Here is a 13,980-nt window from a genome sequence, read left to right on the forward strand (position 1 = left end):
ACATCAATGCCTTAGCACCAATCAAAGCCTATTCATTCAGCTCCAAACGATAGAATTCTGAAATTCATGATTTTCTAATTAAATTTTTATTTAGATTGCAAAGAGATTAATTAATCAATAAAGATCTAAATAAAATCTAAATTCGGATCAAAATGGAGCCAGCGCCATCTAGCAACTGTAAGTTAAACTAAAAACATAAAGAAAACGTAAAATAAATTATTAGGTTGTCCGGGCCAAAATGGCGGACATTTGATTGTTGTTAACTTCGAATTACTTGGACTTTTTTTTATGAATTTTCGGTTAATGATACCTGAATAGCTAAGAATTTTTTTGAAATTAAAAGAATAGAATTATATGGTTTGGTTAATTAATTAGAACAATTTAAATCAAAAATTCGTTTTTTTATTTTGTCGAAAATTTCAAAAAATCAAAGGGTCCCCCCTTTGATTTGCTCGCTAACTTTTTTCAATTTTTGGATGTTTTTTGATAATCAAATAAAAGCGTTTAATTTTGTTGAGTAAATTAAATTACCATTCGATGAAAGAAGGCAAGACGAATAATTTGTGTTAATTTCGTGCATCTATCAGTTGAGGTTTAGTCTACAGACTCGATAAAAGAGGGGAAATTTTCGATTTTTGATTTTTTTAATAAATTTTCTAATAACTTTTTAATTATTGTTAATTTCAGCCTGAAATTTTGCATAATTAATTTTGTGGTATCTGTTAATAAAATTCCGAAATTTGAGTTAGCTACGAAATTCCTATTCAAAAATATTTTTGATCAAACTTCCGCCACTTTGGCCCGGACAACCTAATAACAAATTTAAGTAAATCAACTTAAATCGACAAACCTGTTTTTATTTATCAACCGTTAAAATGTTCAAAAATGAAGCTAAAGCTGTAGTTCGTTCACGATGTTGGATTCATTCGGAAACAGATTAACTCTCAATGCTTCTCGAACAACATTTTTATTGAAAGCAAATTGTTTTCTTTCAAAGTAGATAATCTTGAATTTTTCAAGATCAAGTTATAACAATCAGAATAATTTTCAATTCTAAACAACTAAAATGCGAATGCACAGAAAACTATCAACAATTGTATTCAATCGGCAAAAATTGATTCCGAAAATTGCTCCAATGCGAAATGATTTCGAAGCTTTTTCTCATCACTCATTTAATCTTTAACTTATAGTCATAATTGGTCCAATAAGCACTATTACTAACATTGAGAAGATCATATAACCCAGTAAACTTGAATATTTGGTAAAGGTTGGACATTATAGCAGGAAAATTAAATATAAAAAATCAGCAAAGTTGAAGAATCAAAGCAAATACAAAAGAAAAGATCAAGAAATCGATCAACATTAGACATTGAAATTGGTCATATTTATTACTGACTACAAAGACAATTGAGTTTAAAGACGATACTTAACTAAAGAATCAACTTTCATAAAATGATTATTAACTAACTTTCCAATCGATTGGCAATTATTTCAAATTAAACTCCAATGCTCCCTGAAATGGATTCCTGTTTCACACAAGTAAACCATAGCAATACTGTATTGTTGAACCAAAGGTGGCAGCAGTTTTTATCCAGAATTGCCTGTTAAACTGAACTGAACCCTCTGAAGTCTGGAAAGTTATCTGCGTGAGTTTTACAAAATTTGGTGAGAGCAAATGAAGCGATTAGAATAGGTGAGTTGAAGTTTTCATCTGTAAAAGTTTACGGTAAAGTGTTATTGTTTAACAAGTGATCAGGTTGATCAGGGTGATCAAGTGAACAGACAAAAAAGCGATCAATTTTTATTGTTTTCCTCATCACATTACATTAAACCTCAACCTTAGCCAAATTGATTGTTAAGAGACCAAAGCAAACAAGAAACTTTTACCTTTGTTAATAAATAAACGTTCACCATCTTTAACCATGTTAATCAATTGAGTAACGGCGACAACACAAAAAAATGGAAATCAGTTTACAATTAAAGTGAATATTGTCAACTTTAATCGTGCATTTACAGTAACTAAGTGTGTTTGTGTGTGCTTATGGTTTGCATTTTTAATTAAAGTTAATCCAAATCATTGATTAACTCTTTGGGTTTAAAGTTGCAAAGAAGTCGCGATTACTCTGAAACAATGGATTTCACTATAGTTAATATAATAGCTTCACTTTTCATGTCTATTTTTCAATTATGTAAGTAAAAACATTTCATTAATCATTAATTAAACTTGACAAGTTGAATCCATCTTGAAAATTCAACTTTTAATGAAAATAATTAAAGGAAATGTTCAATGTTTACTTGGATTTCATGGAAAAGTATTTTTTGTTTCATCTGCGAAAATCGAAGTTGATTGTAAAATCAATTTTGGTTTGATTATTAGTCAAATTGTTGAGTCGATAAATGGTTGAGAAGGAAATTAATTTACCAATTGATTTGATTAATTGTTTGCGTTTTTCACTTCAATATCAAAAGGCTAATTAAATGTTTCCATTTCGTTTGGAAAAGCAATAAATCATCAATAAAACTGAATCTAAATGTTACCTTCTCATCACAATAATGATTATCATCACCAAACATCTTCATGATTCTCTCATGGTTATGAAGATAATTGAACATGAGAAAGGAAAATGAGGGAAACGAGTTTGAATAGTTTGTTGTTATTTTGCATGTAAATAACAATTGAAACTTGAAACTTTATTCGCTATTCAAAACGAGTTTCCAAATGACATGAAAGGTAATAAATTGAATGGGTTTAAGGTGCTTTAAGAAGAGTGCTTTCTAGACATTTCCGTTTGAGTTTTTACCTTGAAATGGCTTTCTGTTTCCAGACTGAGAAAAGAAGATTTAGAAAAAGTTTTTTTTTGTTTGTTTCGATTTTCTAATCAAAATTCGTTCTTTTTCTCATCAGGTATTAATGCTATAACATTGGAACATATTCATGTGCCTTCTCATGTTATGGTTGGCGACTCTGTTTGGCTTAACTGCACTTATGATCTTCAAGGTGATGAATTGTATTCCATTAAATGGTACAAAAATAGTGTCGAGTTTTATCGTTATTTACCGAAATCGGATCCGCCCAAACCACAAGGTTTTATTTGTGATGGAATATATTTAGATGTAAGTTTCCCTTCGTTCACATGTTTTGTTTCCAATGGTCATAATGGGAAAATGGTCACTTCCAGCTTTTAATTGCAATTAAATTTTAAGCTCAATAAGTTTATTACAAGTTTATTAACATCTTTTGAAAGCTTTTTACTGCAAGTTTGTGTTTGGTAAAGTTGAATAATGCACAATAAATGAAGGTGAAAGTGTTTTCAAGTAAAATCATCGAGTTTTGAGAAAATTTTGATTTTGTGTTGAAACAAATCTGCAATCAATTATTAATCAAACTAAAAACTAAAATATTATTAATAAGTTATCATCTTTCAAACAAATTGTTATTAAATCATCTTTTAAAAGCAAAAGGATAAAACGAACGATTTTCTCAGTCACTGAAAACACTCCAAATGAATAAAGAGATTGTAATAATGCGATTGAATGCGATGACGTACCTTGAGTTTATGAGAAAAAGTTGATCGAAAACGCCATTTCTTTTATAAAAGAGGAAAGTAAATGAGTTTTGTTGATTTGTTCACCACTGATTGCGATGAAAACACCATCAATCTGATCGACTAGCTTGACAGTCATTTTAGCCTCGATAATCTGTAAAATTTTCATTTGCTCTTTACTCGAAATTGATCGTTATTTCATGAATTATCGTGAGTTGGAAGAGAACTCTTGATCACATGCAAACTTTGCAATGTTTTTGAGTAAATAATAGTTTTGTAGCAAAAATTGAACCAACTATCAAAGTACAATGAGAGTTAACAAGACTCTAACTGCGTGATTAAGGTAACAAGTGTTTGATGAGAACAATTAAGTCTGAAAATTTAATCATTTCCAAAGGAATTTTTCTCTTCCAAAATCACAGGGAATCTTTCAGAAGAAACTTTGCAAATTTGCCCAACTAGATTAATGAGCCTGGCCAAGAGTGCTGACCAATCAAGTTGATTCAGTTTAACCTAAACAGTTGATGTTTTGACTTGAGCTAACCTAATCCAAGGGAAAACCTCGAGAGACAAACAATTAGTATCAAAGTTAATCATAGTTTTGCTCGGCTGTTAACAACTTATTTGATTTATGACTCTTTCAACAATCTGAATCTTGAAGTTCCCATGAAACTTTTCCTTTAACCAGGTGGACAAAGTAATTTCACCGCTTGTCTAAAATGTTGACGATTGTTTACCTGTTGGAAGACTAAACAAGTTCATCTTTTTGGAGATAATTAAAGAAAAGCAAAAGATGAAAGACTTTCAGAACTTTTGACTTTTTCGCCATTTCCATTTTTCTCTTCTTCAATCTGAAAATGTTTCAACTTGGAACTTTGAAGAACATTGAAACAGGAAACAAATTATATTGCAACGCATGATGATCAATCATCTTCCCTCCAATATATACAAAAAAAACTCTCGCCTTTTGCCCTTTCATTTGTGTTCATTACTTGTTGGAAGTAAATGTTGTGCTTTCAAAACAAAAAGTGAAACACATTTTCAGGTTGATTTTGATTTGTTGTCATCAGTTATTGGTAAATCGTCAATCAACTCTATTCACAAGCCTCATGACAGTTGCCACCAAGAAAAAGAGGAAAAGAGATAAATCGAATCCAGAGAAGAATAAATTATTGAGGCAAAAAGAAATTCAAATCTAAAGGGAATTTAACACTTGAAATTCATTGAACTTTATCAATGTTTCACCATTCAACATTATGGAATCACTTAACCTTTCCTTTCATATTCAATCATTAAAAGGATAACTACAATTATCCAAGTCATGAGGATTATCTTGAGGTAAAGCGAATTGGAAAATTTGAGAGAAATTCTTTTTTCCACCAAAGTTTTCTTGACAATAACAAATTTCGTTTCAATCAGTTTAATCAATTCTTCTTTCAATCAATTTTGAGCAAATTTTTATGCAACAATTTGATTGTTATTCAAACTTTGTATTACTTTGACAGGGAATTTGAGATTGAACAAGTTGAATACAAATTTCACTCCCAGTAAACTGTAAAGCATAATATTCCATTCGATTTCATTGTTAACCCTAAAAATTATCAACATTCATTTCCATCGTGAACAAACTTCTTGCTCAGTCAACCTCAAATGTTATCCAACTCTTGATTGTGTAAAGTGAAATGTGAAAAATAATTTTCTCTTTCCTCAAAATTGTGTCTGTCAGCTCAAGTGGCCTCTTCACACTTTATCATTTGACCATAAATTCATCAGGAAAAACTGTTTCTCCATCAATAACATCATGGATTATGAAGGAAAATGAAGAGAAAATTATCTTCAAAGAGGAAAAACAATCTTCCTTTTTGTCTTCACAGTTTAATTTCATTTTTCAGGGAATCACAAAATTTCAAAAAGTTTTCGTTTTCTTCTTTTTCCCTTCCCTTCTCTTCATCATCATGTTCATCATCCAACTGGACTCAATCAGAGTTGGAATATGGCTTTTCCTTTCTTTCCTCTTTTATCAGAAAATCATATTTTGAAAAATGAAAACTCGAATTGTAAAGGTCATTGTTAACAACAAAAAGCATATTATTATTTAGGAAAAGATTGAACTTCTTTTATTGTTTGACTGTTTTATCCAAATTCAATGGCTTTATTATGATGGAACAACGAAAATTAACAAAAACCTTTATTCAGATCTGATCAATGAAAATCAAATTTAATCATTCTATTGATGATATTTAGCCATTCTGGGGACATTGCAACCCAACAGCTACGACTGATTGATTGCATCGAATTTGCGATTTACTTTGCAAAAGCAATGTCAAAACGAGTCTATTCAATGTAAAGTTTGAACTTGTTTGCTAAATATAATGTCTAGTAGCATTAAAGTTCAACTTTCATCGATCGAAGCAATTGCAGCAAAGAAAACCTCGATAGCTTCTGATCGTATGTGTGAAGTACCCACTTCAACGGAGAAATGGAAAGATTCGCCTAAGAAAGGTTCAAAGATCATTAGAATGTGAAACGCAGTGATTAAAGCTGCAAAAGATCCTGAATACTTGATCTTTACCTGCAAAACTCGTTGCAAAGTGACTTAGAGATTTATTCATAATTATTTCGATGTAATTTGTGCAAATTAAATTGATTGATTTAAGTCGAGCTTACAAGTAAAGGCATTAATGTTACAGCTGAAGTAATGACAGAAGTCTTCGGACTCTTCCCTAATGCATGTTTTATGGATATATCAATGTTAAATCAACTGTTTTGTGACCTTAACTTTAGAGTCTTTTTTGAACTTCAACTTGATTAGAGTTGATTACGAATTAGTTTAATAGATATTTCTTTAGACTGTTAAAACTTGCTTTGCATATTAGTGACTTTCTGTTTCTTTCACTTTCAATGTAAGAGCTTAACCCTCACTGATCTTAGCATGGCTTTTACTTCAGTTATGAAGAGATCAATTTAACAGAAAGAAGTATTATGAATGTTTTATTGCTTATTATTGAGATCTTTTGATCTACAATTTCAAATTGTACTTATTTTGCAAATTCACCAATTAGCGAATTCGAAACGCAAATACTCCAAATCGATAGCAGAATACATGGACTGAATAAAGAAACTTCTTTAACTCGAGAGTTTTTGCGTTATGAAAGTAAGTTTTGGTCATTTGAACACGGTATAGCTGTTATGAGAAGTCAGTGTCTTTACAATCAGCCGTTTTTACTCTTTTGAATGCTGGCTTCGTTAATATGGAAGTTAGCTCTATTAAACGAGAATGATTGTTTAATTCTTTCCAAAGCTTTGTGTTCTGAAAAGGTATTAACATTGAATTGCAACAAACCAGATCAGCAAGAGCATGGATTTTGACAGAATGTCTATTTTGTTATGAGAAATATCACAGTTTTGATCAATCTGTTTTGTCCTCAATACTTCAGCCTGTTAATTATTTCAATCAATTTATTAATCTTATGCAATATATTCAATTCAGAAATATTAATTGACACAATTTTTATAATTATTTTCACGTAGAAGTTAATCTAAAACAAAATACAATGTATAATCAATTGATTTGACACTTTGAACTGAACTATTGAACTACAAGAAATCAATAGCAATATTGTTACTAATAGAATGTCGTGTTTAAAAGAAACTTTATTTGCATTTTCCTCAACCTAATTAGAATCAAAAAGATACAAAATGCTAACAAGAATTTCATCAAATCGAAAATAAAATTCTGCCTCACTCCATCATAAGTTGATTGTTTATACAAGTTTCACTATTAAATGTTGACGAATTTCGATATAAAATAAAAGATTTATCAAAACACTAAACTTATAAAGTTGAAATTACGAAAAAGCAACTTGATAAATTATCGTCAAAACGAGTTGAAAGTTTCAATCAATAATCTGAACCAATTGTCACCAAACTGGGTTTAAATGATTAGTCGCACAAGCTCAAGTTGATTTATTTTGACCAAATGAAGTAAAAAGTGAAATCAATATCGAACCAAGAACTAAATCCATTTAAAAGCACAATTATATCAAGAATGATGAACAAAAAATGAACCAATCGAACAATAATAAAAGGTAAAAAGTAAAAGCAATCAACATGTAAATCAAGGTAAACCACGAAAGTGAACCGAAAATGGTTAACATTCTTAAACTTGATTTCCCTTTGGTAACTCATCTAATAATCTTATAATTATATAATTGCACAAGCAAATTATGCATTAATAGTTTTGGAAGAAGAACGAAGAAAAAATGCGGAAAAAAAAGTTATTATCATATTCTTATTTGATATTAACTATTGAACTAGGAAATCAATAAAAGGCAATATTATGTAACTGGGAGTTCTCACTCAACAACACAACCTAATAATAATAATAAAAACAATAATAAAAGGAACAGGAATCCTTCAATTATTGGAATGATATCCATCAGTAAAACACTTTTCGTGATTAAATGCGTTCCTTTGCTTTTTAAGGCTATAATCAAATAACCATGACTCTTTCAGTGTTTAAACTTGATTTTCATTGTAATCCTCAAGTTGTGATAATACATTTAGACTGGACCAGGAAAGGCTATCCAATGAATTAGGGAAAAGGAGAGAATCTAAATGAATAACAACTTGAAACCATTTGGTCTCACCCTTTTTACCCTCCCAGTTCAGCCTCAAAAGTCCCTGCAATTATTATTAATCTTATTTTCTTATTGATCAGTGTTAAAAAGCAATTCTCTTTCTAATTCATCTTCTTTCTCATCATCTTCCTATCATCATGATCTCGTCATTTTTTTACAGTAAATCAATTGATTGGCGATTGATTGTAAATTTCAATTGAATTTCATTAAAAGTACAATTGCAAGAAAAAGAAGAGAGCAAATGTTGTGTGTTCTGTGAAAAAACATTGAACAAATGATACTGATGAATTTCATGATTATTTCCATGATAATAATGATTATGTTGGTAAAAGAGGATTTATTGAGTGAATGAGACTCATGATAAGTCACGCAACTTTAGTCTTCTTTTTTTTTAAACCAAACGATCTTCTTCGTTTTTAATGATAAAACCATTTTTCACTTCAAACATTTACTCATTGTCTACTTAATATTATTGTTAACCAACAAATGACCCACTAATAGACATGATAATGTAAGATATTGCAGTCTATTTGATACCATTTTCAGTTCAACTTTACATCTTTTATCATGTCTTTGCGCTTCTAAAATCATTTCTCTCTGTCTTTTTATCCAACAATAATGAACAGTCCAAAGTAAATAAAGCATTTCATTTTTTTATAGCAAAAATAAACATCATCATCATGACATTATTTTATCTTAATATTTGTATTATCTTGTTGGTAATATGTTTATGAAGGCAAAGACAAATAACGAAAATGAATACTTTACTTGATTCACTATTAACATGATAATTTCCTAACCTGATTTAATCACATTCACAGATCAATTTGAAACAAAACAAAACTCAATTCAATAGCTGAGCACAAAATCAAATGCAAATCAAAAGATGAACTTAAGATGCTCTCGACTCATAAAGACGATTAGAGGTCAACACTTTTTTCAACTTTTGTCAACTTCGCTCTCGACTTTAATCACTTTTTGATCCAAATCTTTTTACTTGATCAAAAGCGATTTTCTTGATTTTCTCTGATTCATTGACTGTGCATGAAAGGTTAAACATAATTATCTGTTCTATCGATTAATAATGAGGAAGTAAAATGCTCAAGTTTAATCGCAATTTCTTAATATACTTGAATATCAATTGTCATCAATTAGAGCATTAAGTTAATAACAAAAGTTAGCAATAAAAGCTGGCAATAATCATAATCGCAATTAAATTATAAAAGGTGTGTTTCCCTGTTTCAACTTCATTCCCAGGTTTCTCTTGATAATAACAATAATATTAATGATATGAAAAGAGATAATCTTTTGCAATAAAACACTGAGATCAATTTAAAGGCATCATTACCATGAAGATGATTGGTTTGCTTCTTTTGTCTTTAAATTCAATATTCAAGTTGAAATGTTCAACTTTGTCAAGGAGCAAGACGAGAAGACGAAAAAAAATGTTTAATAAATGAGTTGAACTTGAAGTTTATCATTTATTAATAGTCAATTGAGCAAACGTTTCATTCCCATGTCAACAAGCAGGGAAACAAAATGATACTAAAGGTAAAAAAGAAACAGTAAAGTTTGACAATTTTTACCATCAACTTACCAAAGGTGATCATGGGAAAATATTCAAATGAATATGAATGATTTAAATGAAGATGGAAAAGTTGAGGGATGAGAAAGGAAAAAGATTACCGGAACCAGATAGTCTTTTGTTGTTCACCGTTGGAACATTTTCCGAATCTCAAATTGGATTCCATTTTTTTGATGAAATTTTCTCTTTCCATCTTCCAATCTGATTCTCAGAGTTTCAACAATTTTATAAATTCTGATTGCATTCATTCTATCTCATCAATTCTATCCATTCAATTGGATACCCTTTACCATGTATATTGTTGCATATTATTACATTTTTTGCTTCACAAACATTCTTATTCATTTATAAGCTTTCCCTTTGAATTCAATTCGAGTCCAGCTTTTTCTTTTTGTTCAAATATTTCAATATTTTCCATTTTTTGGCAAACAAATTTTGTTCGTTTTTCACAATTAAATTACTTTCAAATTCAATTGGAACCCAAATTTGACTTGATAATTCTCTACTTTTCCATTCAGTGTTTTACCTTTTTTTGCTGAATAAGTTTCGGGAAAAGTCTTTCAATTAAAGGTTAAATGAATTGTTGCAGTGAATCATTTTAATCACAGATCAGATTTATCTTCATCTACATTCAATTAGAGAAGTCAATTTGGCTTTAATAATGTTCATGTTTCCATCAATTTCAGTTTTAGAGTTTTCTTCTTCTGATGTAAACCGAGAAAACAAGTTGTTTCAATGTAAATCAGGGAAACTCTCTGAGGAATGGAATCGGAAGGAATGAAAAAAAGTGAAAAGTTGAATTTTCTTCTCTTCTCCTTTGACTTTCATCTTCTTCTCCTCATTTACTTTTATCTAATAGCATCGAGTTTCGAATGAAATGAACCAAGAACAATGTTGAAGGAATTATCAATCAGTTGGAAGTAACGAGCTGATCTTGAAACAACAACGGCAACCAAAGAAACAAATAAGTCTCAACTGAAAACACACAGAACTTCATTTCCTTGGGTTCAATATACATCAGATGTACTCCTACTTCCTGTTGAGTTGTTCATGAAGCTCATTCAATTACAACTGAATAAGAGTAGCAATTGTAATGAGAAGAGCGAAAGGAAGAGAAAATTAAACTCAAGAATAAACTTGTTGAGCAAAGTTGAATCAACATTTGAATCATGAATCAACTTATCGAGTTTTCTTTCTCAACTTTTCATCAAATGTGAACACGAAATGTGCAAACAAAATTACGAACAACTGATTCTTTTTTTCCAGAATTTCACATTTTTCTCTTCTCTCCATTTTCCAATGATATTATATTTCATTTAGTTCATTCCAAAAGTTGAACATTATTATCATTTAATGTAAATAACAAGAACTGCTCATTTCACTTTTACCTTTAAACATTGAATTTCCATCTTGTTTACCACAGAAATTGAAATTTGAGAAAAAATCGAAAAATGAAGAAAAAAACAGAACTTTTCAAATCCATTATTGCGATTCATTCCGAGAATTCAATTGAACATTTAATTTGACCATTAGCGAACAGAATCACCCTGATATTGCCTGAACAAATGATAAACCATTATATGCATAATTCATCATGAAAAGGCGAATTGCTTTTTCGAAAAATGATCGAAGAAAATATTTTCGAAAATTTTTCCCAATTTCTGAATATTCCATATTCAATAAAATTGTTTCATGATGACAGGGAAACCTTTAATTGTACATTTCGTTAATTCAACACTTAATTAGTTTGATTAAGATTTTTCCGATTATTCCTTTTGACAGATTCGAAGTGAAGTTTCAATTGATAAATTGTTGAAGCAAAAAGTTGAACATTTCAAGTGGAAACTTGTTTAATGAAAACTTCAAGTTTAATGTTGAGAGAAAATTATTTTCAAATTATTGATCATTTGCTAATGAATAAGATTATGGGTTGAATCAGTTAATTGTTAGAACTCGACTTGAATTAACCATTTTAAAGTTGTTTTGCTTTTGTTTAAAGCAATTACAATTTAAGCTTTTCAATTAAACACTCCAACGCAACATTCATTGATAAACATGATTATGCTTTACATTAATTCAAGTAACGTATTCAGTGAAACACTGTTATTGTCAGTGTTACCCAAACTGAATAAATGCAAATATTAAAAGTCATTGTTTTTTCTCGTCAATTTAATCATAATTAAAGAGCAATCAATTAGCTTATGAAAGGGAACCCATCAATAATTAAGCCAAATGTGCATCAAGTTGTAATTAATAAACTTTCAAATGTCGAGTTTAACTTTCAAATTTTGCCAATGATTAATTAATTGAATCAAAAGGCAATTAATTACAACAATAAATGGAAAAGGGAAAGAAAATCAAGAATTAATAAACAACAGGTAAATGATTAATGGAGTTTCATGAGCAATTTATAAAAGCGAAATTGATTTTTTCGAATTCGAATGAAAATGTTTAATGTTTATTTTCGAGTTAATTAAGAGTTTTGAGGTTAAAGAGTTTGATTTTTAAGAATCGAGTTGATCGTTTGTTGATCCTTTTTTGGGTTACATTTGGGTTTGCATTGATGATTAAATGGAAAAGAAGAGTTTCTCTGAAAAGATGATTATGATGATTGGAATGAAAAGGGCAATCCGATTATTTATGAACATGAAAGTTCTGATCAAAGTCACGCATTGGAGCAATTTCAACCGGAACCAGAGAATCAACTGTTTCCATGGCAGGGAAAATAGTTGAATGAAAATCAGTGAGAGATTCATGGTGAGGAAAGAAAAGAAAATTATTTTATTTTCTCTTTCATTCTTTTTTTACATCGATATTTACCTGGGATGGTAAATGACAGGTTGAAGAGACTGTGCAATATCCAGTCTAAAATTAATAACAATAATAATAGGAATATAATGTTCGACTGGTTAATTGAAGAGCTTGTCCAAAGGGTGTTTCCGTTCCTATCGATGTTAACAAAAGGTTACAGGATTAATGGACTTTCCTGCAAATTGTTTCAGATCAATTATATCAGTTTATTTTATTATTTTTTTTCGCTTCTCAACCAAAATAACTAAATGATACATTTTTAGTTTCTTACCATTAACATGATTTCCATTTCAAGATTCATGATTCATAATTTGCAGATACAATAACATGGTAAAGCAGTTTGATTGAAAGATAACATTAAAAATATAATGGAAGGTAAATTGGTCAGATCATCATTATTATCTTGCACATTGAATTGCCTTCTTTTTCGTGGTTCTTTTCAATTCTTTCAACCCTCTTATTAACATTGATTGTGAATAACAAATGAACTTGACTTTTGTACTCTTCATGTTGACACCATTAAGTGCTTTATCAGGTTTCAGTTGCGAAAGGCTAATTGTGATTAATTGAAATTTGAAAAGATTCCGACTTTTATTGAAACTCATCCATTAATAATGACCAACTTTGCAATTGTATAAGTCAATGCAAATTCGGTTCTTTTTTGCAAACGAAATCTTTAACTTTGCAATGTTAAGAGTCGGGCAGGGCTCGATTCGAGCCTTTTAATAGTTGCGTTTTGAAAGACGGTTTAAATCGACTTCTGCTTGGGTTCAAAGAGTTGAAAAGGTTTGAAAGTTAGGTTAAAAAGTTTCTTAACGCTTTCGATATGCTTCTAAGAGACTAAATCTTATTAATTTGATGACTATATGGTTTTGTTAAAGCATATACGAAACAAAGTTAACGAAGTTATCGTGAGTTTCACAAGTTTGTTGCAAAATGAACTAGACCTTTCAATGTGAATATTAACTTATGCAGCAAAACTCTTGGACAAATCGATCAAGATAATTTATATATTGGACTTGTGTGTCTAGAAATTAGTTCCTAGAAATTAATCTCTGGTCAATTGCTGCATAAGTTAAAAGCTGAGAGTTAAATAGCGAATCTCTGGTCTTTTCTCGCCAATAGAATCAAACATATTTTCAAAGAATTGAAATGCTTAAATGCAGTGATGAGGAAAAGACGAAATAAGCAGAGATTTGCTTTAATAATATCAATAACTCAACTGTAGAAGCATAAAGATTTTATTAACATAAGGTCGGTTTACCATTATAAACACTGCTATTAATATCAATGTTACGATGTCATACGAGCTTTAAGAGTTAATGCTAAAGTATCATTAGTCTACACTTTATTTTAGGTACAAAATTTAGTTCACGATAAACTGTACAACACTGCTTTA

The 13,980-nt window shown here is 29.9% G+C and overlaps 1 protein-coding gene across 1 annotated transcript in view; it reads left to right on the forward strand.

The window, feature by feature from the left end:
• Window positions 1–1,666: 1,666 nt before the first annotated feature.
• Window positions 1,667–13,980, forward strand: part of LOC107366687 (uncharacterized) — a 28,217-nt gene continuing 15,903 nt past the window's right edge. The window contains exons 1-2 of the mRNA XM_015934314.3: window positions 1,667–2,189; window positions 2,906–3,114. Coding sequence (XP_015789800.1) covers window positions 2,132–2,189; window positions 2,906–3,114 — 267 coding nt within the window. The 5' untranslated portion in view covers window positions 1,667–2,131. The remainder of the gene's footprint in view (window positions 2,190–2,905; window positions 3,115–13,980) is intronic.

Source organism: Tetranychus urticae, chromosome 2 (genome assembly GCF_039701765.1).
Source record: "Tetranychus urticae isolate SD_2017Ah chromosome 2, NJAU_TeUrti_SD_1.0, whole genome shotgun sequence".
In the NCBI taxonomy this organism is placed as follows: Eukaryota; Metazoa; Arthropoda; class Arachnida; order Trombidiformes; family Tetranychidae; genus Tetranychus; species Tetranychus urticae.